Genomic DNA, 23,808 nt, shown 5'->3' with positions numbered 1-23,808 from the left:
TCTCTTTCTCACACTTTTTCTCGTTCTTTATTTTTCAGGGTTTTTTTCTTTTTCTCTCTTCCTTCCTTGTCTTTCCTATCTCCCACCATTTAAGCCTAACCACTGTAGAAATATGTGTGCTATGAATTTCCAGTGAATTTCTATAGTTCTATATATATTTTTTTTAAAAGTATGAAGGACTTCCTGGTCTTGGAAGTCGAGTCTGAAATCTTTGCATCGCTAACACAGAATGAAGGGTTTTGTGTTTATTGTAAAGTATTTCTTCAGTGCTTTTGCCACTTATAATGTATTTTTTTGTAATGTTTTCTTCAGAACTCTGATTCCCATCCTGCATCAGAAAGCCAAGCGGGGCACGCCTCACCAGGCCAAGCAGGCTGTCCACTGCATTCATGCCATCTTCAACAACAAGGAAGTGCAACTGGCCCAGATTTTTGAGGTAGACTAACACTTCTTGATGATTAATTACAATCTCGAGTGTATTATTTACTCCTGTCCTCTCTACCTGAATCTGTGTTTCTTAACTGACAGTTTCCTCTTTGACCCACAGCCTTTGTCTCGCAGTCTCAACGCAGATGTTCCCGAGCAGCTCATCACTCCGCTTGTGTCTCTGGGTCATATATCCATGCTGGCTCCAGATCAGTTCGCCTCACCAATGAAATCCATCGTGGCTAACTTCATCGTCAAGGATTTGCTGATGAACGACAGGGTTTGTGGAGCTGACATTTGAACTTTAACATCCAGGAATTACACATGGACTTTGTTTGAGACCTCTGGTGCTGTATGTACTGTGGGTATTTATCGACAGTAAGGAAGAAACGTGAACACTTACAAGTACCTGAAGTGGTTGTTGAACTGTAGTGGATCTCAAAAGCGTATTTTTATTCTGTACAGTTCAAATGAAAAACATATATGTTAAACTTGGCCAGTCTCTCACAGTAGGTATGGGGTTCTTTTGGAGATGTGTGGTCCAAAAGTTTGTCTTTGGTTTTATCAGATAACACTTTGCTCCACAAGGTTGCTGGGAATTTCAGCCTCTTGGCTCTTTTTTGGGTTCTTGAAACACCTCTTAGATTAGTTTCTGACTGATACCTTTATTTTAGTTTTTCAGTTAAATTTCCAGCATATATCACTTTGTGTATAAAAAGTTCTAAAATTACTTATAGTCTAATTGATAATATTTTTTTAAACTCAGATTCTTTCCACCACAAAAAACCCAACTTATTAGCAAGGTTGTGTAAACTCTTAAGAGCCACAGTTTGAACAAAGAAAACATAAAATCAGATTTTTGTGACCATCTTTGTGTGTTCAGTCGGTAGGGAACAAGAACGGGAAGCTGTGGTCCGCAGATGAGGAAGTCTCACCTGAAGTTTTAGCAAAGGTAAGGGGATGTTCTAACATGTATGTTCTGTTCTTGATATTAATTATTCCAAGACCACCAAAGTTCAAAATTCATTTGCTGTTATTTTTGTACTAAATAGCTGTTAGTTTGTTGTTATTCTTTACTTCACACAGCTGAAGGAACTGATTTTGTTCAGATCATTAAAACATTTTGAAACCGTAGAAACGGTGTGAAAGAACATTTTAGTGGTTTTGAAGTTATAGTTTTCTTTTGTTGTTGTTTTCTGGAACATGTTGGTGGCCTGAAATGACAAACGATGTTCTTCCTGTTCCTGAAGGTTCAGGCCATCAAGCTCCTGGTACGCTGGTTACTAGGAATGAAGAACAACCAATCCAAATCGGCCAACTCCACCCTCCGGCTGCTGTCGGCCATGTTGGTTAGTGAGGGCGACCTCACGGAGCAGAAGAAGATCAGGTACCTCTGAATTATCTGTTACAGATTCGCTTTCACTCGTGTGTGTAAGAGCGAGTAAAAGCGATGTTTATTCCCTCATCGCTTCCTGTGTTGCAGTAAATCGGACATGTCCCGCCTGAGGCTGGCTGCCGGCTCGGCCATCATGAAGTTGGCTCAAGAGCCATGTTACCATGAAATCATCACACCTGAGCAGTTTCAGCTCTGTGGCCTTGTCATCAATGTCAGTTTCACCTACAGGACATTCATTTATTTCAAATATTATCTGATTTAAGAGAAACAACTGGAATTTATTAGTGAAAGTCATCTTTTAAGTTGCTAAGTTCACACCTGGTGTTTATCTCGTTTGTTCTGCCAGGATGAGTGCTACCAGGTCCGTCAGATCTTTGCTCAGAAGTTGCACTTAGCTCTCGTCAAACTGCTGCTGCCCTTGGAGTACCTGGCCGTTTTCGCTCTGTGTGCCAAGGACCCGGTGAAGGAGCGCCGTGCCCACGCCCGACAGTGCCTGCTCAAAAACATCTCCGTCCGCAGGGAATACATCAAACAGAACCCCCTCGCTCAGGGTGAGTGTTCATGCAGAAACATGGCGGCTTCCTATAGCAGCGTCAGGTGAATTGAAGATCAAAGAGTAAAATCCTTTTTAAATCAGATTGCTTTAAGTAGATGTGATTACCTCATGTCTAGAAATCACACTAGAGCTTTCCAATAAATTACAAACATATTCACTCTAATGTAAATGACTCTTTCTCTCGTCAGAAAAACTGGTCTCTCTTCTTCCTGAGTACGTGGTTCCATTTATGATCCACCTGTTGGCCCACGACCCTGATTTCACAAAACCACATGAATATGAACAACTCAAAGACATCAAAGAGTGAGGCTGCCCTTCTAATTGAGTACATCTAAAAGTTAGATAATGAGTAGTAAAAAAACAACCAACTTCTTTTCCTTTGTTAGGTGTCTGTGGTTCATGTTGGAAGTCCTGATGACCAAGAATGAGAACAACAGTCACGCATTTCTTAGGAAGATGGTTGAGAACATCAAACAAACAAAAGACGCTCAGTGTCCCGAAGATGCAAAGGCCAATGAGGTACGCAGCTCTTTGCAGAAGGATTCACTTCACTTTGTGTTTTTCTATTACATAAAATCCTAATGAAATGCATTTGCAATTGTATCTACATGACGGAGCGTAGAAAATGGCAAACACAGAAAGGATGTTGTCGTATTTTTGAAGCGAATCAGTGATTGTCGTGTCGTTCTTTTTGCAGAAGCTTTATATTGTGTGCGATGTGGCTCTCTTCGTCATCGCCAACAAGAGCACCGCTTGTCACCTGGACTGTCAGAAAGAGCCTGTCCTTTCCTCAAAGTTCTTCCTCGTACAAGACAAGGCAATACATACATTCTCACACATTCGGCAAATGTTGTGGTCAGCTACATTGCCTCACTTTTCCTCACTCAAACTTTTTCAGGCCTTTGTTCTGTTTTTTGAAGTAAAAATAAACACGTTTCGGAATTTATCTCCGATTTTTCTACAGTAGAAAGGTCTTACATATGAAACTTGAAAAACTGAGTGGGTTGATGGATGGATGGGTAATCAGATGAATAATACCCAAACCTTTAAAGTACTTAAAATCAAATTCCTCACTCTACCAGGTTCCTTGGCCTGTGTAGGAACCCTGAATGCAGGAAGATATTTTATTTTAAACTGTTTATTTTCTTTAGTTTCATTACACTTTAATTCTTCTTCTGGTGTTAAAATCTCTCATTTCAAAAGCAGAAACAAAATGTTCTCCTCTGGGGTCTTATTGAGCATAACCCGTTGTTCTTTTTTTAATAGCAGGAGTTTAAAAACGACAAGGAGTACCTGACAGGAGAGATGAGACAAATGCTGCTAACTGGAAAGGTAAACTCACAACATGAGTATTATTACTGTTGCAGTACAATGACAGTTTAACTTAAAAACATACAGACTAGTCTGTATGTTTGCAATAAAAATTGATTAAAAATAAAAATAACCACATGAATTGATACCTGATCCAGTTATATATATTGACTTATTTTCTTACATAGCCCAAACCAGCTCCTGTTTTGGCGACTGTCAACAAAACTCTGACCGTTCCGGGTCGGAGGATCATCCAGAAGACCACTACAGCGTCAGACATGACCAGTAACACCAGCACCAACTCATCTCCACTGGTCTCAGCTAACAACAAAAACAGGTATACACTAGGGGTTGAACGACTACATATTTTTTAAGGTCGACTACATCATGATAATAGTCGAGTCAATGTCGACTAGTCGCGGTGACGTCATAGTGACGTAAGCGCAAAAACCCTTCACAACTACTTGGAGGCTTTATTAGCTATTTTCACGGCAAATATTGACCCCCCCACACACACACACACACTCTCCCCTTCTCCTGCTTTTACTAAGTCTATTATGGAGATTCTTCGTGAGCAGCGGGGAAAAGTTTGTTGCACAAAGTCGGGTCTGACTTTTTTTTTCTAAACACCGGCTGATGCTGATGATCTCTGGATAGTTACTATAGGAGTCAAATTATCACACTGACTACATGTTGCTTTTGGAACATCACAAGCCAATCTTGTTATGAACGGATCCCGTTTGGTTACAGCTGAATTCAACGAAACCACCTGCTTCTCCTCCGCCCGATGCGCGGCAGGAAGCTCTGCTGACTCAGCAGATTGAACAATTTAAGATATTTTCTAGTCAACGTCAACATGATAAAAGTCGAGTCGATGTCGAGTTGACTAGTCGTTGTGACGTCATAGCAACGCAAGACGCAAAGCTTTGGAGTAACGTACAGGCTTTATTACCCGTTTTCACGGAAAAATACGGCATTTACACAGAACAGCAACAAGTGAAACAACAAAACATCGGGATAGTTTATGATAAATAATAAGTTGCTGGGAAACCAACGTTCAAAAGGAAACGCACATCTTTTAGATGGCATGTAAAAACAATAAAAAGAGGTGGCACGGGGGCGGGGGTAAATAAAGTTCACTCGCTGTCAATATTCTCTTCGCTAAGAGCACATTGTCATACAAGGACCCAGTAATTTCTACCTGCTTGACAAGATGCGGGCTTGTCCTCGATCTGTTTTGAAGACGCCATTTTGTAGCCAGTGTTCTGTCAGATCTGCTGTCAGAGTGTCATACACTTCTGACAGCTGATCTGATGACACTTCTAAGCACGAAGTGTCATTCTTAGCACGAACTCACGGCTATATATATGTCAGACAAGTATACACTGTCATTACCAACTACAGGCTTTTATTTAATCAGCAGCTGTCATTACCACAGATCTTTATTTAATCAGCAACATAACATCATAATGTATTAGTTAGATCGTCGTGACAAAGACACTCGCGAGCCGGCTAAGTGACATCCTTAGCGGGAAGGGGGCGAGTTTTAGACGGCTCGTGTTTTGTAGTGGACTGCAGCTGCAACTCCATCTCCTTTTAAAAACACTGTAAAACCACAAATATGCATCCATCTACATATCATTTAAACTAATGTATTAACTTATTTTTCTTGTGTCTTGTGACGTATACTGTGCTGTCAGATCAGCACAGGCTGTCACCACCGGCAATCACATGACTGCGACTAGTCGACATGAAATGTAAAAACTTGCGAGACGTCCTTGAGTCGACTAGTCGACTAATTGGTTCAACCCCTAGTATACACACACACACAGCATCTGTTTGCTCACACTACAAAGCAAAGAGTAACAGTGTTTCATCTGCTTGGTTTTAACACAACAACAGCACCGACTTGTCAGAAAGTCGAGCACAGGAGAACAACGAGAACCCGGTCATCAAGAAAGAAGAGACGAAGGTAAACTCGCACAGAAGCCTCCTCTCACCTCTCCACCAGCAGCCATGTTCTCTTTCAACTTCTTACTCGGTGTGTTTCAGGACGAGCCGAGTCAGAAGCTAGTGACCGACGCTGGGATAGAGGCGTCACCTGTGAGACGGCGCGGCCGTCCTACCAAAGCCGCAGCAGCCGCTGCTGCAGCAGCGCTGAAGGAAGCCGGAGCAATACCAGCAGGAGGCGGAGGAGGCAAAGGCAGGAAGAGAGCGTCCGACACCACCACAGACTCCATCAACGTCAAAATGTCAAAGCAGTCGCAGCAGCAGAGTGACGAGGGGACAAAGAGACAGATCGACTTGCAGAGGTAACAGAAGAACTCAACTTCTTATCCTGCAATTAAAGGAAAACAAAAACACACCCCATTTTCTGATAAATAACACCTCCTGTAGTTGGTCTTTTTTGATCGTTTTTCTGTAGTATTTCAAAATGGACGAAGTTTTCATTTTTGAGTATGAAAAATTAAATGCATCCAGAGAAATGTCATCACTGGAAGAGAAGCCAGTTATGATACTGGCTATTCTGGTGAGATATCTAGTTGTAGTAAATGTATGAAGCGGGAATGCTACGCTAATGTCTTGAAGTTAACAGATTTACTTTGGGAAGATATCAATAAGCATAATATATTTTAGTGTAGTTTGCTGTTCATATACAGCATGTTTTCCATGATAGACTATGCCACCTGCTGGCATAAATTTAAGTCTGCATTTGGAGAAAATTCAGACAATAGTATGTTAAACATGCCAAAGATCCACCATGTTTGTTTTTATTTCCTTTTTTGGAAAATGGAGAAAGTTCATTAAACAATTTGAAGAATGTAAAATGACCACAAACATCAGACTGAGAACTGGTGTGATCATTATTGATCTTTGAGAATGTTTTCTGCCATTACAATGCTATTACTCTAAAATGGTCTCAAAATAACAGCATTATAGTTTATTGCAATCATTTCTGGGAAAATTTATCAACTTGCAAAATTTGTTAATGTGACAGGCCTAACTATAACTGTAAAGATCAAATGATTGCTTTGCAGTTATTGCTAGATCCCCATTTTATTGCTTTAAATGCACAAGCCAGCATAAAAAAACTTGAATATAAAACATGTTCTGATGTGGAGATTTGCTGTTTTTTTCAGGTAAAGAGGCGAAGATGAAATCCAGACTGTAGAGGACGGGCCTGAATCGTCACACCTTCAACTCTACACATAAGCTCCTTTGACTCTTACAGTTTTCTTGGAGATATTATGGACCTTCGACATAAACACAATATACAAGCACGCACGCACACACATACACACCATCATACTAGGAGATTTTAAACACCCTGTAGTCATTGATTTGAAGCTCTGTATGTAGGTCTTATTCAGAAACCTATCCCCCCCCCCCCCCCCCCCCCCTTTTGTTTGTTGCTCTTCGCTTCTTTTTTGGAGCCATTTTTAAGAAGAAAAAATAAAACCAACTGGGATGGACATTTTACAAGCGTTTTGATCTGATAATGATTCTTGCTTATTAAATTCCCTGGGAAAACAACAACAAAAAAAACCCCAACATCTTCTGCTGTTTGAGTCTTGATGTCTTCCTCCTTCGTGTCTGGACTGCAGGGTTTCTTTTCAGCTCACCAGTTGAGTTTGTAAATACACACAAAAGTAAAAAAAAAAAAAGAAAAGAACTTTGTAAATGTGAGTTACTTTGCAGGAATTTAAGGTGACATTGAATGCGTTGGACAGATTTTATAAACTGTTTAAGTGATTGGCATCAGAAGGGCGGATTAAAAAGTTCTAGTTGCTTTTTGACGGCCTTCCTCTGGGGCAAGTTCGGTTTGCTGCCACAATACTTCAGTCCATCAGGGATTTTGGTCTTTTTTTAAAAACAAACAAAAAATCCACTTTTTGAATACATAAATCAATATTAGACACATAGATTTGGAGTTTGGTTTTTTTCCTTATGATTTTCCCAACAAATAACATTTTTTTAACTCTTACGTTGGGCAAGTCCTACTTTCAAGCATCAAGTAAACAGGAACCTTTTGTGTTGACTTATTTTGGATGTAGTTTAAAAAAAAAATGCATTTCATTATGTTCAACCTTTTTTTCATAAAAAATAAATGCTTTTAGATGTTTGGGTGCAGTAGATTTTGTCTTGGATCCCTGTTTTCAAGGTGCAATTTCAAAAACACAGGCAAACTTCTTCTTTTTTTTCCCCACTTTTTTTTAATCAATAAAAACATGACACCGTCACAATAAATAACCATGCTTTTTATGCTGCTGATGCTTGCTTCCAATAAAAAAAACAAGTCTATTTAAAACGGAGAAACTGAAATGCAACAGCCCCCCTTCTTTTTAACGCATCGTCATCGTGCAACATTGTACATGGTGAGAACAGCAGGAAGACGGGGTGGATGGAGGAGGCGGCCGCTCGTCTCGTTTCTGCCCCTTTCTGACAAAAATGTAGATCTAGCAGACACTGGTGCGCTTTACAAGTCCGTCTATTTACAGATAAAGCAGACTGTACCTTCTGCCTGCCTCTGAACTTGTCTCACCGACAGCAGCAGAGATTTTTGCACAATAACTCAAATTTTAATACGCTGCTCCTCTGGAGGTCAATTGAAAAGAAACCTTTAAATAAGTGGCCTTGATAAAATGCAAACACTTTTCTGCCAAGCTTGTCAGTGTCGCTAAAAAGAACAAAGAGTTCTACATTTATAAAATAAAAGGAATTGTTTTTGTATAGTAAAGCACATTTGGGACATAACCTATATTTAGAGCGTCTAAAGCGTTCATACCACTTTTAATATTTTCAGATTTCAAACACTTCTGAAATGGAAGGGAGACAATTGTTTTTAATCTTTCTGCAGACAAAAATCTTTCAAGCTATTGCATACTTTAAAGCACCTGCCTAGAGGCACACATCTGGAGGAGCTACAGCTCAGGTGGAAGAATTTATTCACAGGACAACTGTTAAGTTACTGTAGTTAAACCACACAGAGAAAACAGCAGATATGCGAACACTGCGCCGCACCCGGGCGAAAATGGTAAAATATGGGGCTGATTATTTAGACTAGAAGATGGATGAAGCTCAGTGCAGGACAGGCATGGGAAATACTTGACTGAAAAGGATAATAGACCTAAACACCCAGTCCAGATCTAAATTAAATTAAAATCTGTGAAAAAACTTCAAATTATGTTTAGACTCTACAAACAAGACTTCTGCAAAGAGTAATGGAGGGAGTAAATGCTACAGTGGGATTGCTCAAGTATTCGAGAGCTACTGCTGTGCAATTTTCCTGTCTCCTTCCTTTTCGCTGCTGTAGTTATAAATATTTGTTCTCCAAAGCACTGACTGTGACTAAATGCAGAAATGCAAAAGCCAAACTTATCTGATTTAAACAAGTTTTTCTTCCACTTCAGTCATGCTCTACTTGTTCGTTAAATAAAACACAATGAAGTTTGTTGCTTTACAGTAAATGACAAATTGGATATTAATACTTTTTTGTTGCAAGGCAGTGTACATATGGTCAACATTAGGGTTGAGTGGCTCAGAAATAAAATAACATCCCCTCAAAAATCAACTATACAATACATTTTTAATCTGGTTGCAACAGGCGACCACTGCAGCTTTACAAACCTAAATCAATCTCGACATTCATGCCCAACGGTTGCTCGCCTGCTCTGGGAAAAACAAAAAACGGTTCGAAGAGCAGGAAGAACGAAGCTCAAATTGGCTTTACTTTGTGGTTTTTGTGACTTTTTTTTTTTTAAAGGAAATGTTCAAATGAACTAACTCCCACTAAACAATTTGGCCAACTGTAGTAAAAGGCAAAAGAACATGCAAGAATAAAAGACTAGAAAAATATTTGATTGTGGCATAGCAGAGGAGCTGGCGTGTTATGACTTGCACAGATCGGGATTTTGGAGGGTATAACCTCTTTAAAAAAATAATAAAAAGAGACATTTTGTGGGACTTCTCATGGATCATAAATGCACGAAAAGTCCAACTGGAAAGTAGGCATAGTTCATATTTAGAATAACTAGTTTTACAATGTAAGAAAAAAAAAGTATCCCCAATATAGATTTAAATTTACACACATTATTTACAGCTAACTCTTGTTTCTTGTGCATGTGTGCAAATGGTGGAGGATATGGATGTGCTGGGCTTTTCCTAGTTGAATGTACAAAATACATCGACCAAACTCCTGCAGTGGATCGGAACATCAAACGGCTCAGGAAAAACCCGGCACACCACCCAATGCTCAGCACTATCCAAGTCAAGTATTTTATATCCAGCTTTCAGCATTGAGAGTCTGTAGGAGAGAATATGATGCAAAGTCCAACTCCCTACTAAATAAACATGTGGTAGGTAGAAAACAGCGTGTGTGGCTCCCCTCATGTTTTACCCTGCAGAAATTTGACAGACAACTGTGTGAGCAAAATAAAAGTGCAAATGGTGAAAATGGGCAAAGTAAATGTTTCTTTTGGGGGAGAAATGGAAACAAAATGAGGGGCTGAATTTGTTGGGGCTTATAAACATATTTAAGAGGAAATAAAAGGGAAATCCTTGATGTGATGGACAGGCAACAAAGCGGTGAACATATTGGCAACTGTGATGCTACTGGCGTTTGTAGCAAACCTCTAATAAAAGAAGCTTCAGCCTGATGTGCTGAATGTGACAGGGTTTGTGTCTGCTTAGCAAAATGTGATGTTGGCATGGCGCCCAGAGGAGCTGAGGTGCTCTGATGATGGGAGTTTTTATTTCTATTATTTTTGATTTTTTGGATCCTCACACCTGGATGGGTCCTAGTTGCTGAGGAGAAGTTCTGTCGCCGTTTCCACGTCCCAGGATTTTGAAGACAAGGCCGCTATTACTGCATTCTGAAAACGAGAGATGGGACAAGCGTGAAGATGCAAGTCTGTGTGCTCCAAAATTAAACTACTGTAATACTTTTATGAATGTTGTTTTCAATTAACAAAAGTTTCTTGCTCCTTGTTTCAGCACTAGTTAATTCATTTTAGCTAACACATCAATCTTTTAAAACCCAACAAAACAAGGTATGCCTGTCAACTGCATGTAAGTTACCGTAATGCATGTACTAAAAGATCAGGATTTTTCATGATTTCTTCTGCATTAAAGTTACTTTATTTTAAGGCTTATTACTAGACCTGGGCATATCAATCTAAATATTGTTACCATTAATGCCAAGGTGAGTATTGGTATTGAATTGATCCTAGTGTGATGTGATTGACTCTTTTGTTTATAGTTTCTCTTCACTTTGTCCAATAAATCACTCAAATTTCCTCACTGAGTTCCTGCCAGCACACAAGCAGGAATTAAAAAGTCAAATATCAAGAACTTATATTTTTTATTTGAGAGCAGTATGTCATACCTTTGTAATATTTGCACTCAAAATATCTACTTTCTTTCAAATATAATTGCTTAATTCTCCCTTAAGCACAACTTAATTACCATCTGTTCAGGCAGCTGAAAAGAAATCTTACTGGAATTCAAAAATATACATCTGTGTAAAGATACTGTATATAGATTAAGCCTGAAATGAAAATGGCTGAACATTAGAAAAACTATTAAACAATTGTCTGTAGAAGAATGTAATGTATGTTATCTCTATATTGTTTTCTACAGTAGGTAGTTAATGAAAAAAATTTTGCTTTCGTCTAAAATCGTGTCATGTGAGGATATGTTTATACACAGTGCTCAGAACCAGAGAAGTGTCTCTAACCTTATCGAAGCCCATGGCACAGAGTTTGTCTATTTTTCGCGTGTAGTCCGGACTGGATACCGGAGCGCCGCCGTAGACGTGTGACCACAGCCTTGCTGTCTGTTTGAACATTTCTGGGTTCTGCTTGTACTGAGGATTCAAGACAGAAAAATTAGAAATCAATTTAAAAAAAGATCCAGCTTTTCAGTTTTGTAAGAAGTTGTTCTCAAAGTAAAAAAAAGTTAAACAAAAGAGCAACTTGATTTTTGCCAAAAGGAAAAGAAAATAGAAAGTAATTCTCACCTGGTTTGCAACTACTGCATCTTGTGGATCATCTGGTTCTGCCGCAGCAAGAAGAGCCTGTAGGGACAACAGCACGGTCCGCAGGGTCATAGCAGCTGCCCTGAGTGAGAGATTCAACATGTGAACGCGAGTTGATTTCTGAACACCACAGATCACAGCGTTTAGCTCTACACACTCACCACTGGTCTTTTAAAATGTCCAGACATATTGCTCCGGTCACTGAGCTGATGTTAGGATGCCAGATCTTTGTGATGAAGCGCACCTGAAGAACGGCAGGTCAAGGAAGACGGATGAGTCATTATAAATGGTGACAGTGTACCTAGTTTCATTCCTATGGATTCTTTTTTAGAATAAGTTCTAAAATAAGACAATATTATTTTTGATTCATATAGTTTTCTTTATAGCTGCATCTACAATATGAGAAATTATGTCTTCTTCAAATCTTCTTTATCAAGCAAAGAAACACGGAAATCTACAAACATCCGAGACTCGTCGTGTATCAACACAACCTGTCTCTCATGGCAACGGGTCGTGCAGGGGACATCTGTGTCCGTAGGAATTATTTTGTTCAGCCCCAGATCACAACAGAAGAGTAATGCAGAAGACACTTCACATTTTTAAAGAGTGAGAATTAAAAGCTTTTTAAAATTAAAATTGTTGATTTTACTTCCTATGCTTTCTTTCAATTTCAAAGTAATCAGAGCCACACCTCCAACAACTTCTTTTCAAAAGCAGATTTGGCCAGAACCAGTCACTAACCTAGGCTACAAAAGTAAGGACATATTTCATTCTTGCTGATGAGAACAGACAAGAAACAAAACCCTAAAATTTAGGAAACTGCATGCCTTTCTATTAATAAGGCAGACTTGCGAGGCCCTTTTTATGTTTTCTTTTAACATCAACACCCAGCCGCCCCTAGTTCTTAATAGAGGGTGTTCAAAAGACGAGGACCATAACAACACACTTAGAATAAATATTTATGACTGTTTTTCCAAATGATTCCACAAAACTAAAATCAGAAATTACTGCATTTAATTTCTCTCCAAAACTTAAATCTAATTCTTAACTGTTAAAATGTAAACCATTTTTAACAGTTAAAAATGATTTACATTTACATCCTTCAGGATGGCTCTAGCCATCTTATTTTTGACCCAAAATAAAAAGAGTTGTCAATAATTGATTAAACTTTGTCATAAACAAAGATTGATAATAATACCAATGTATGCCAGTTACAGTTTCAACCATGATGGAAGAACTACAAGGTTCTTCCATCATGGCGTTCCTGTAGTTTTAGGTCGTTTAAATGAGATGACAGAGAAAGTGCCAGAGTGACCAGAAATCTCTCCTGCTGTGTGACAGAAAGGGTGGCAACACTGACCCCATCTGTACCTGAGCACTAGCTAACCCTAAAACAGGACAGCTACTCTCTTTAAACTCTTTTTTTAAGTTTTATTTCATCATCAAACAGCATAGCAGCACCAACCACCCATACGAAGGTAACACGATTTTAAAACTACAGCTGACAAGTTGCAAACAGCATTAATGTTAAACCAAGCAGGCAGTCTGACTAATTAACCGGTTAGATTTTAAAGAGCAGAGCAACTGAGAGGAATAATATTCTGCTCTAGATGATTTTACAGATTTTGTTTTGAAATGCTGAGTTTATATTATGATACAGCAGTACTTATTCAAGGTACTCATACTATTAGAATCTCATGACAGTCCATACCTTGCTAGAGTAGCTATGAAAGGTATTTAAAAGCTTGCTGGTGATACTCAGCAACTCTAGCATGTAAGAATCGAAAACCTGTTGAACAGGATAGCCACCATGAAGCAAGAAAAACAATCTCTTGGATCTTAAATCCCTAAAAGACCAATTGTTCAGCTTTTCCCTTATGATAGTTAAAAATCAACTCAACAGGCAGTAAAGGCCTTACAATTTGTTCAAATCAGAACATTCAGCTACTCACCTTTGGGGGGTTAAATGGGTAGGTTTCTGGGATTTTTATTTCAAGCTGATATCTGCCACCTTAAAAGAGAAAACAAACAAAAGAAACAACATTTTTAATCAGGATATATTGAGCCAAGTGTGTTTTCTTTACAGAAAAAAAATCTGTGTTTCAGGTGTGTACCTTCATAAGGTGTATCTGGTGGTCCTGCTATTTCACCTCTCAGTTCTGTGAAGTTCTCGTCTACCAGATCAACTTTGATCTGGTTTTTACTTGTCTAGATATTGGGAGAGATAACGAAAAGATAATGTTTTACGGGGAAAAAACCCAGATATTTTGACACAAACACTACGTCCAAAAAGTGAGGCCTCTGACAGACCTGACTCAGGTGATTTTTTAGGGAAATTTAAAGTACTTCTAAAGGGTGTCTTGGTTAAACCTATTGTTTGCTAGTGGAACAAAGCAACTTAAAGTTAAACAATAGGAAACAAAAACTTTGCTGGAAGGAAAATACACAACATTCACCCCATAAACCTCCCACAATGACCACAACCAGCTGATTACAAAGCTGGTAAGGGGCTGAAAGCATAACATGAGATGCTAATGCTAACTGTGGAAGGGGCATCAAAACATCGCTGCCTTTAAGTAGCTCAAAGCAGCTAAACTGAGATGACACCGGTTTATTTGTTGAGTCGTGGTAATCCACTGGACACAGGTTACAGTTGGTGTAAAACAGCTTTAATTAATTTTGAGCAATGTTTTACGGGCACAGCTGATAACAGCAGGCCCGTCGTTCTGTGAATCCCCGGTGTTTCCTGAACACACCCACCTGACCCGCTCCTGGCATTTTGAAGCTAACGCTAGCTTAAGTTCTGATGTTCGGGCCTGACCTGATGCAACACAGAACCAACACCTCGTCTGGTGACTCCCGTCCTCCACAGGCACCGTACAGTCACTTCGCATATCAGCGGAGTCGAAATAAAAAGCAAAGAAGGAGCTGTGAGGAAGTGAAATCAGTCGGCGATGTAAACAAACCTCCTCGCTTTTGAGAACTTCTTTGAACTCTCTCTTGATCCTTTGGACCGCGATGTTAGCCATGGCCGTCTGTCTGCGGAGCCGCCTCGGAGCTGCAGCCGGGGCTTCTCCCGGTGTTGTCTGTGTGGGGGGTCGCCTTGCCTTCTGCTAGTCGCGCTTGAGGAACTCCTTCACTTGTACCATTTAGCACTTCATTTCAGCTCAGACAGAGAGGGAGCTCACCGTTGCCGTCGCCTGCCAAACGCAGAGTCAGCGTCAGTCAGTCATTGAGTCCAGAAAATGCTCAGACAGAGCAGCTGCAGCGTGGAGCACAAGCTAGAACTTTCATTAACGAGCCTCAGCGACACACAGACAGCACGGGTCTCCTTTCAAACTGGCAATCAGCGAAGGCAGCCTTTTATATCCGACTGATTTTCCTTTGTGTGTCTATACTTTTATTGTTCTTCTTTCTTAACTAACGTTCAAAGTTATTATTTTTGATAATACACCTATTAATTTTAAGATAATAAGAAGGCCTAACTGCTTACATTAAAAAATTATGTATTTTCCACTTGTTCTGAACATGCCACATATATCAAACATAACCTAAAAGAAATTTCAATTTATAATTTAACGCTTTGAAATTGGGGCTATGTCTCTTTAAGAAGCTCCTGCTCTTTCTGACACTCTGCCTTCAGCACATCGTCACAATGTTTCTCAATTACACATTTAACAACTGTTCTTACAGGGTTTCACTGAGAAGTAGTTTGCACGATGAGCTCAGAAAGTGCACAGTTTCACCATGTGTTTGCTAATTGCTGTTGGCTAGTCTGGAGGACCTCTGTGAGGCAGAAACTGCAGCTCCAAGGAGGAGCTGTGTGGGAAAGGGAGGCTCTCTGTAAGACCAACCTCAAATAGTTGCCACAGGTGATTAAAAGATTTCTCAAAAATGCACGAAAGAATCGAAGCAACACTCCAGGTATATCTTTGATGAGGGAACAACATTATAACATGACAAAAAGCTAAAATAAATATATAAATTTTCTATAATACCGAACCTTGAAAAGTGCTTACCTGGTACTTGTATTTGCAGTTTCAGCCAAAAAAGAAAAAAGAGGCCACCAAAGAAGCCATTACTCCAAAAGCAACATGAAACACCAGACTGAAAATGCACAAAGACCTTAACTTTTGGTGACTTGTTCTATTCTCAAATTAAATAAAAACTCAATGAAGTTAAAGAGAAAATGGGAATGTTAGGAAGTCTGAGAACATCAACACTGTGAAATTCAGTGGTGGCAGCATCATGTTCTACTATTTTGCAACAAGAGAGAACAGTCTGTAAAGTTTGGGGACAAATTGCTCTTTAATTTGGACCTTGACTAAACTGCCACATGTATCAAGGCTGTGGAGTGTCAAAACTTGACTGATTGCAGGGTTTACATCTCTGCTGCTATTTGCAGTTTTTCTCTTTTTAAATAACATTCCTGCACATTTACTATTGTTTGCTGTTTTATTTTTTCTTGTAAATCGTTAGTTATTTTTTAAATGCAGAATATACATGCATATTTTTAAAAATTGCTCAATTGCACATGTATTTGGGGCAAAGAATGCTATTTTTAATACAGGCACAGTACTTTATATTTTAAATTTGCCTTTAGTGCACTGTCATTCTTAATTATGTTTTTATATTGTAATTTTTGTGCAAAATCTCCATGCTTCGATTGCCTGACACTTTGCTGCTGCTACATCTGAATTTTCCCTCTGCCGGATAATATTAGATATTTCTATTTTATTCTGTCCATTGCAAGGCATTTACACTCAGTTGCACAGAAAATTTGTGGAGGTTTTAACAGTCGTCTCATACATTCCCAAAAGAGCACTTTGCTCACAGACAGTAGAGGCTTAAAAGGAGAGGTTCTTTCCTACTGTTTCCTCGTGCTTGCTCTGAATGACAGACTATCAGTATTTTCGACTGGAATTTTCCAAACTGAAGACAACTAATGTCCTTAACAGGCATTAGAAAACCTGTGAATAACATTCAAGCCAGCCATTCAAAGCAATATTCAGAGACATCTCCTCATAGGACATGCTTTAAAACAACTGTGTTCAGTCAGAGGCTTCTTCGGATAGATAGTAATACAAACAGCAACAGGAGATTCACCAGCATCTACAACAACTCTTCTATGAACCTTGAATTAAAATTAACATTTCATTTCCCTTTGGGATTATTACGTTATTTTAAATTTGATATTGTTAAGAAAACACTTAGATAGATAGATAGATAGATAGATAGATAGATAGATAGATAGATAGATAGATAGATAGATAGATAGATAGATAGATAGATAGATAGATAGATAGATAGATAGATAGATAGATAGATAGATAGATAGATAGATAGATAGATAGATAGATAGATAGATAGATAGATAGATAGATAGATAGATAGATAGATAGATAGATAGAAACAGCTGGACTACTTGTTTACGGTCTGGATAAAGGCTGGATAATTTCGACTGACTTAGAGACCTGCCCGTCTAATTTGGACCAATGACTGAGGCGCGTTTCACCACGTGCATGTATGGTCGGAAGGTTCAGAGCGTTAAAGTAAACACGGAGAGATGGCTGACATGTCGGCTGCGGTTCGACGGTGAAAATCGGCATCAGCGGCGCTGCAGCAGAGCAGCACAGGCCCGATAAACGTACTCAGTCGTTGCTGAGTACATCCAAGCTCAGGTAAGACGTTTGTCCTTCCTTGGGTTTTGTTCACTTGCGTCTAATCGAGAGTATTCAATAGTAAAAAGGAAGGAAAATTGAACGAGACGGGGTGTTTTCTCCTCCTCATCTGGCTAGACTCGGAAGAAGCCAGTTTGCTAAATGTTTTCCCGAGAGCACAGACGGCGGAAACAGGAACGGAAAGGTTTTGAGTAGAAAGTGGAAGCTGTGGTTTGAAAAGCTCTGGCTTTAGTTGTTTCTAAGATGACGTGACTAGTTGGTCTGCTTCTAAGTTGCTCTAAGCGAGCAGTTAGCCACCTGCGGAACTGCGCTGTTTAAATGGTAGGAGCTAAAACTTTAAAGGAAATCCAGGTTTCAGAGCAACTATCTTATTTCAAGACGGGTTGTGAATTTTCAGACAGTTTGGCCAAATCTCCATACAGTTTTAACAGCTGTGTCCAAAGATTACATTGGAAAAGCAAGCGCAGGTTTATTTAACTTCCTTGCTAGTCAGTTCTTTTAAATCCCGCTGAAGGTCTTTGCCACTACATGCATATGTTCGAGACATCAGCTGTAGCACAGAGCTTTAAAAAAGTTTTCATACCTCTTAAACTTGCGTCTGAAAAGTGCGGCCTGCTTTTCACCACTAGGTTGGAACATGGCGGTGGCAGCATTATGCTGTGGGGATATTTTTCTTTAGCAGGGTCAGGGAAGCAGGTCAGAGTTGATGAGAAGATGAATGAATTTAAATGCAAATAATCCCGAAAGAGAGCAAGTTAAAGGCTGTGAAAGACTTCAGACTAGCGATGGGGTTCACCTCCTATCAGGACAACGACTCTAGATATGCAGCCAGATCAAAAGCATGTTCAGAATGACGGAGTCAAAGTGTAGACCTGAAAGCTTTTGAGAGTCTGTGGTAAGACTTGCAAAGTAATTTTCATAGACGGTCTCCATAAAAACTGACTGAGTTTGAAATTTCAGATTGTAAATGTGCGGAGCTGACAGAGCCATTTCCCAAAAGATTTCAGGCTGTAATGGCATCATGGGGGGAGGGATTCTGAAAAGTATGGACTCTGCATGAAAGAACGCAAATTCACACCACACTGTTCAGATTCCTTGTTTGTTTTTTGTTGTTGTTGTTGTTTTTTTAAGACACTGTGGATCATTTTCCTTCCACTGTTCTTTTAGTTGGTTTTTCACATAAAGTCTCAATAAGAAAAGTTTCAGTTTATGTTTATAATGACATAAAATGTGAAAGATTTAAGCATGGATGCTTTAGTAAGGTATTCTGCAACTGAAACTAAATGACTTGGTTGGTAATTTCAGCGCTGGATTACAAAAACACTTCCATCTGGTGTTACTCTTAGAACATCTCCTAAAATTTCACAAACAGTTGTCCAAAAACAGGGGGAAAACCATATAGAGCGTGTTATAATGCATCTTCTGAACACGTTGGCTTGTTTTACTTTGCAGCATCTGACCTCTGGCCTCTCGGGATGCTTTGTGTCCCCTGGGTTTTAATACTGCTTTACTTGATGGTGATCTGGACCTCAGTTCAGGATTAATTGTTTTAAATCATAATCACTGATCCATTGATGGTAGCTGTTCTACTAATTTCTGTAGAATAAATGTGACTTTACTTTTATACTTCTGTAAAGTGTGTCAGATCCTAGAAACCTCTTATTTCCGTCCTTTTATCTAAGCTACTTTTCAATATGAAAAGGATTAGAGAACGTGGCAATCAATTTTATAAATATGCTGATGTGGGAAAGAGAAAATTTTACTTCCCTTAAATGCCACCAGCATTTAAGATAAAAGATCATAGGCAACAGAAAAGTGCAGATAAAATCTCCCATCTGGCTTGAGTATAAAACAAAATGATAACACACCACTGCTGACTCTCCTTACCAGAAGAGTCTCCACCCCCTTCTGTATGTGTGTGTGCGCCAAGCAACAAAACAGCACTGACAAGAGGCGGCATTGGATTTCTACCACTTGTTCTTGTTTGCCCTACTTACTTGAAGTGCCTCTGCTTCAAGGTGGATTCTTGCTGGTGAGAAATGGCTGAAGGAGGCTTCGACCCGTGTGAGTGCATCTGCACTCAGGAGTATGCTATGAGGCGCCTCATCAACCTGGTAAGCAGGACAACTGACAGGATTTCTCTCTGAGTTATACATTGTGGCAGGTTGATCTGTAGGGCTGAGGCAGATTGACAGTGAAACCTGTTGTTGGTACGTATTATCCGGTGAAAATGTCATAAAGTGTGCGAGTTTCTACAGCTGGTTCGTAAATGAAAGTATTCCCAGAGGGAGTGATCAGCATACAACGCGTCACTGAGTGACCGGGATGACACATCCTGGTTCCTGTTGTGTGTTTGTCTTTTGCTCTGCAGTGATGTCTTAAAGTCAAATTGATTTCATGTTTGTCAATTTAGTACATTAGTGAAGGATGCATTGTCAAAGATGAGATTGGCATTTGTAATAAAAGTTACGCCTCTAGTCATGGTTTCAGTTTCCATGTGACCTTCTTTTTGTGCTCAGCTGTAACTTGCATGGCAGGTTGCAGTTGGCTGAGAACTGAAAGCCACTCTCAGCTTTCTGATTTGCTTACCACAATAAGGGGTGTTGCCTTAATGACAAAAATATCGCAACTAGCGTTTGCTAGTCAGGCCTCAGAGGAATCATGAGTCGCTACTTTGTGTAACAGAAACTATTGTAACGTTGTGTGGCATAAAGTTATATTTAGAGTTTATAAAATGTTTCCTCTTTATTTTCAGCTCAGGCAATCCCAGTCGTACTGTACTGACATCGAGTGTCCTCAGGAGCGTACGTATCCCCTCCACCTACAGCGCTCCGTGTCAGACTGGGAAGCACTACAGTGAAGACATGGCTGTTGACGCTTGCTGTTCTGTTTCTGCACAGTGCCCGGACCCAGCGGGTCAGTGGGTGGAGGAGGTGACCTGACCCTGCCCATGGTCTTGATGGGGTGGGTGGTGGTGGCTCTGGTCTTGTTTTTGCTGCGCCCATCCAGCCTCAGAGGAGCCCGTGCTTCTGGCAAGCCCTCTGGACCTCACAATGTTAGTATTGATCAGGTTCAACTTTTTGAGTTTTCACATTTCCACAGTACAGAAAGCACAAGTGTCTTTTTCACATTTTGTCACTTTACACCTTTACAAGTACAATGTGTTTTATTATGATTGTATGCAATAGACTAACACAAATTACTACATAAAGTGGAAGTAAAATGATACATGGTCTTCAAGTTATTGATTTCCATTCATGAACTCTGAATCAATACTTTATATAAAAGTATTATAGCTTTGAGTCTTCATTTTCAAAATAGTTCAAGCTCAGTCAGATTGAATGGAGGGTATTTGTGAGCACATACTCAACTGAGTTTGGTTTTGAACTTTGACTGGACCGCTCTAACGCTGTCATATGGCTAATCAATGGGGATGTGGCGCCTCCTGCTGGCTGCTATGTATATGGAGAGTTTTTTTTTTTACATCCTTTATGAAGAACTGCACTACAATTTATTTATTCTAGCTTTCGGTTTCTATTGCTGATGGCAGCCTGATTACTGAACCTATTAATTAGCAAATCCCACTGGTTTTCAAACTTGGAACTGATAATCTTACATTGGTTATTATTGCAAAAAAAAAATCTTAAACTTTTAAGCATCAGTAAAAGCAGTCCAAGTACCACCAGCTGCACTTGTTTCTGTAGTTTGAAAAATGCCTCTCCGTCATCATGAGTAAAACACTAACAAGGATCAGAGAAAATTGATTTGTCAACTTTATTTGATTTAAAGGAAATTAGTTTTTTTTGGCATTTTTGCAGTTTTGTTCCAGATCAGAGGAGCATAAAAACTGAATTCTGTTTCTCTGAAATGTGTCCATTTGCTTGTTCTATAAATTAATTTCCTTTAGGATTTCATGAACTTCAGCATTTGGTTGCACATGCTCATTGCTGTGTTTCTGTATATCGTTAATATACATATTTGATTACACATGTTGATGTTCCACAGTCTAATATATTTAACGAACATGTGTGGCATATTTAGTTTTTCTCATAAGTCGCAAATACCTGAAAATTCACAGGAAAGCTGCACTGATGGGGGACGATCTGGAACCCTATAGACACAATGGGCTACAGGTTTTCTTCTTCTATGCATAAAAAAGTCTGGAAATATGAAGTTGAATTAGGACCGACCCAGGATGACTGTCCTCTGTGGCGATCATCTCCATTGAAGCAGCCAGACTTTTAAATGTATGGAATTGATTAAAGCATAATAGTAAACTTTTGAAACGATTAAATGTTTCAGCTAGGGTCAAAATTGAAATAAAAGCTTCTTGTTTGGTTTCATATATTTGCTTATCTGACTCCAGAGAAGTCAGTGACTCACCAGGCATGAAATTCACTGAGTTTTGAGAACCATGACTTAACCTTTCCATTCTAGTTCTGGATTTTTGTCTGGGGTTGTTGTCGTGCAAAACAAAGTTGAAGGGATATAAATATTAATTTCAAATGGTTCACCATGTGCTCCCTTATCTTCTTCAGAAAGTTAATTGGTAACTGTCTTGGTTTGCAGAGTGAAAGAAGGGAGCCCCCAGCACCACCAGTGGACTAACACTGAGTCAGACCACCAGGAAATCATCCATCTGCTCAGACTGAGCATGCTCAGTTGGCTACTACTGTGAGCAGGACAACATCATCTTCCTGTCGGCCTTAAATCACATATCTTTTTCTTTTCATTACCTGGTTACAGTTTTGTTCTTTGACCAATGTTACTACAACCGGCCTGACACGGAATCAGTAAATTGTTGATGTGATCATGTTCTATAGAGGCTAAAGATAATTTTTGCACACATATATTAGAAAAATATAAACGGTATAATTGGTTATTCTAATCTTTCTTTGGCTTTTCTCTTTTTTTTATATAGATATATATTTTGTTATGATTGAAATCTACATTCACCATTGCATTATGATTCAAGTTCATAATCAGCAGTCTGTCACTAACTGTAAGTAATCCAGAAAACTGACCCTTTAAGGATATTCCAGCTTAAGTACCACTTATGTTCTTTTATAACTCAGGATCCTAATTATCAGCATATTGCTTTTTCACAAAGTCTTAAATCAGGATGTGTGTTTGAGGTTGAAGTTGGTCCCATCTCAGCCGTGGTGTTAACACACCATTAGAGCTGGGACATTTACTCTGAATGAAGGAATGTGCTGCCTGATTAGGGTGGAGATGCTGGAAATCCCTCATTAGGTGGTTTTCATTACTGTTTCCAGTCTTGCTCAGACAGGAGTAGTGGGGATTTTCTTGATCGCTCCAAGACATTCAGTAGGGTTTAAAATTCTTACTTTACGCTGTGCTAGTAAAGATATATCAGGAGTTTGTCTTTTATACAATGAAAGACTTCCCTGAAATAAATTGAATAGCTCAAATCTTAAATCAGGATTTTCTTTTTGGAGTGTTTTCTAAGTTGTGAATTAATCTTGTTTTTGTTTACAGCAAACCACTTTAGATCAGATTCTTAAACTGTACCAACAAATCAGTCAGGGTATACTTCTTTTTCAGAAGTGTAATAATCCAAAGGCTGACTAAATATGTATGATTAAGTGGTGCCAATGCTGGTTATAGTTCTGAAATTAATTTTAAGCACTTTTTACAAACTATTTTCCAATACAAAGCTATTTGATTAAATGGATGCAGTGAACGCTCTGCATGCTTTTTTTTTTTTTTTGGTTGGCATTTGAGTTATTGGGAACAATATTTAGTGAAGAAGTAGTCTATTTTTCTTAAATATTTTTTTTTTTTCCTGTTTTACATAACGACACATTCAAACACAATCAGCTCACAGCCACTACCTAAACCTGCTGCTGTTTTCTTAAGCTTTATCAGAGTTCGTGAACATCTTTCTTATCTGGGCTTTGGGATTCTGAGACTCTTGCATTAGCTGTAGTAGGATTGAAGGGTGTTCAGCTGGAATGCCTTTGGACACGTGGCTCCTTTATTTCAATACCAGCAAATTTCTTTCTTTGTTCTGTAGCTTTCCAGAGTAGCTGTCAGGATGGCCAGGAAGAGCTTTAACATTAGGTTGTAATATACAGGAAAGGATAGAAGATGGGTTGCGTCTCTGACTATTGTTTATCATATGACACCTCAAATAATAATGTTTAATAATAAATAGACTATAAGGGCTTGAACTATGCACTTTTCTTACAATAAACAATCAATACTTAAATCTGAACTACTTGTCTTGTTTTTTTTAATAAGATCATAAATTTCTATGTAATTCTTAAAGGCTTATATCTCCTTTATAGGACTCATTTAAATGCGGCAAGTTAGTGTAAATGGAAAGAAATTTGTATAGGAGCAAATACTTTTTCATATGCTGTAGGTACCATCAAGGCAA

At 39.1% G+C, this 23,808-nt stretch overlaps 3 protein-coding genes across 6 annotated transcripts in view; 2 read left to right on the top strand and 1 right to left on the bottom strand.

Moving 5' to 3' along the window:
- Positions 1-10,454, top strand: part of pds5a (PDS5 cohesin associated factor A) — a 28,221-nt gene extending 17,767 nt beyond the window's left edge. For 3 of the 4 annotated variants that reach the window (XM_014472005.2, XM_023333653.1, XM_023333652.1), the window contains exons 20-33: positions 313-436; positions 548-706; positions 1,310-1,378; positions 1,677-1,813; positions 1,910-2,033; positions 2,169-2,373; positions 2,567-2,681; positions 2,765-2,897; positions 3,076-3,195; positions 3,645-3,710; positions 3,878-4,026; positions 5,592-5,661; positions 5,742-6,001; positions 6,830-10,454. In XM_014472005.2, coding sequence (XP_014327491.1) covers positions 313-436; positions 548-706; positions 1,310-1,378; positions 1,677-1,813; positions 1,910-2,033; positions 2,169-2,373; positions 2,567-2,681; positions 2,765-2,897; positions 3,076-3,195; positions 3,645-3,710; positions 3,878-4,026; positions 5,592-5,661; positions 5,742-6,001; positions 6,830-6,833 — 1,735 coding nt within the window. In that variant the 3' untranslated portion in view covers positions 6,834-10,454. The remainder of the gene's footprint in view (positions 1-312; positions 437-547; positions 707-1,309; positions 1,379-1,676; positions 1,814-1,909; positions 2,034-2,168; positions 2,374-2,566; positions 2,682-2,764; positions 2,898-3,075; positions 3,196-3,644; positions 3,711-3,877; positions 4,027-5,591; positions 5,662-5,741; positions 6,002-6,829) is intronic. The other variant, XM_023333654.1, reaches the window with a different exon arrangement.
- Positions 9,132-15,063, bottom strand: ube2k (ubiquitin conjugating enzyme E2 K). The gene is made up of 7 exons (XM_005807755.3): positions 14,691-15,063; positions 13,839-13,932; positions 13,677-13,735; positions 11,886-11,968; positions 11,707-11,806; positions 11,425-11,553; positions 9,132-10,561 (listed from the first exon to the last, which is right to left on the bottom strand). Exons 1-7 carry the CDS (start codon positions 14,751-14,753, stop codon positions 10,487-10,489), a joined length of 603 nt encoding a protein of 200 aa, XP_005807812.1. The 5' UTR covers positions 14,754-15,063; the 3' UTR covers positions 9,132-10,486.
- A 2,197-nt stretch (positions 15,064-17,260) lies between these two features.
- Positions 17,261-23,643, top strand: smim14 (small integral membrane protein 14). Its single transcript, XM_005807754.3, has 5 exons — positions 17,261-17,405; positions 19,424-19,519; positions 20,161-20,209; positions 20,306-20,460; positions 21,975-23,643. Exons 2-5 carry the CDS (start codon positions 19,445-19,447, stop codon positions 22,011-22,013), a joined length of 318 nt encoding a protein of 105 aa, XP_005807811.1. The 5' UTR covers positions 17,261-17,405; positions 19,424-19,444; the 3' UTR covers positions 22,014-23,643.
- The last annotated feature ends 165 nt before the right edge of the window (positions 23,644-23,808 follow it).

Source organism: Xiphophorus maculatus, chromosome 5, assembly GCF_002775205.1.
Source record: "Xiphophorus maculatus strain JP 163 A chromosome 5, X_maculatus-5.0-male, whole genome shotgun sequence".
In the NCBI taxonomy this organism is placed as follows: Eukaryota; Metazoa; Chordata; class Actinopteri; order Cyprinodontiformes; family Poeciliidae; genus Xiphophorus; species Xiphophorus maculatus.
Note: the sequence above shows the minus strand (reverse complement) of the source record. Positions and strands in the feature narration are given on the sequence as shown.

Excerpts from the sequence above, each read along its gene's own strand:
- ube2k (XM_005807755.3), bottom strand. The coding sequence starts at position 14,753 with ATGGCTAACATCGCGGTCCAAAGGATCAAGAGAGAGTTCAAAGAAGTT. Across the intron at positions 13,933-14,690 it reads AAGTTCTCAAAAGCGAGGAG|ACAAGTAAAAACCAGATCAA; the intron begins GTTTGTTTACAT and ends CCCAATATCTAG. Across the intron at positions 11,807-11,885 it reads GACATTTTAAAAGACCAGTG|GGCAGCTGCTATGACCCTGC; the intron begins GTGAGTGTGTAG and ends TCTCTCACTCAG.
- smim14 (XM_005807754.3), top strand. The coding sequence starts at position 19,445 with ATGGCTGAAGGAGGCTTCGACCCGTGTGAGTGCATCTGCACTCAGGAG. Across the intron at positions 19,520-20,160 it reads TGAGGCGCCTCATCAACCTG|CTCAGGCAATCCCAGTCGTA; the intron begins GTAAGCAGGACA and ends CTTTATTTTCAG. Across the intron at positions 20,210-20,305 it reads CATCGAGTGTCCTCAGGAGC|TGCCCGGACCCAGCGGGTCA; the intron begins GTACGTATCCCC and ends GTTTCTGCACAG.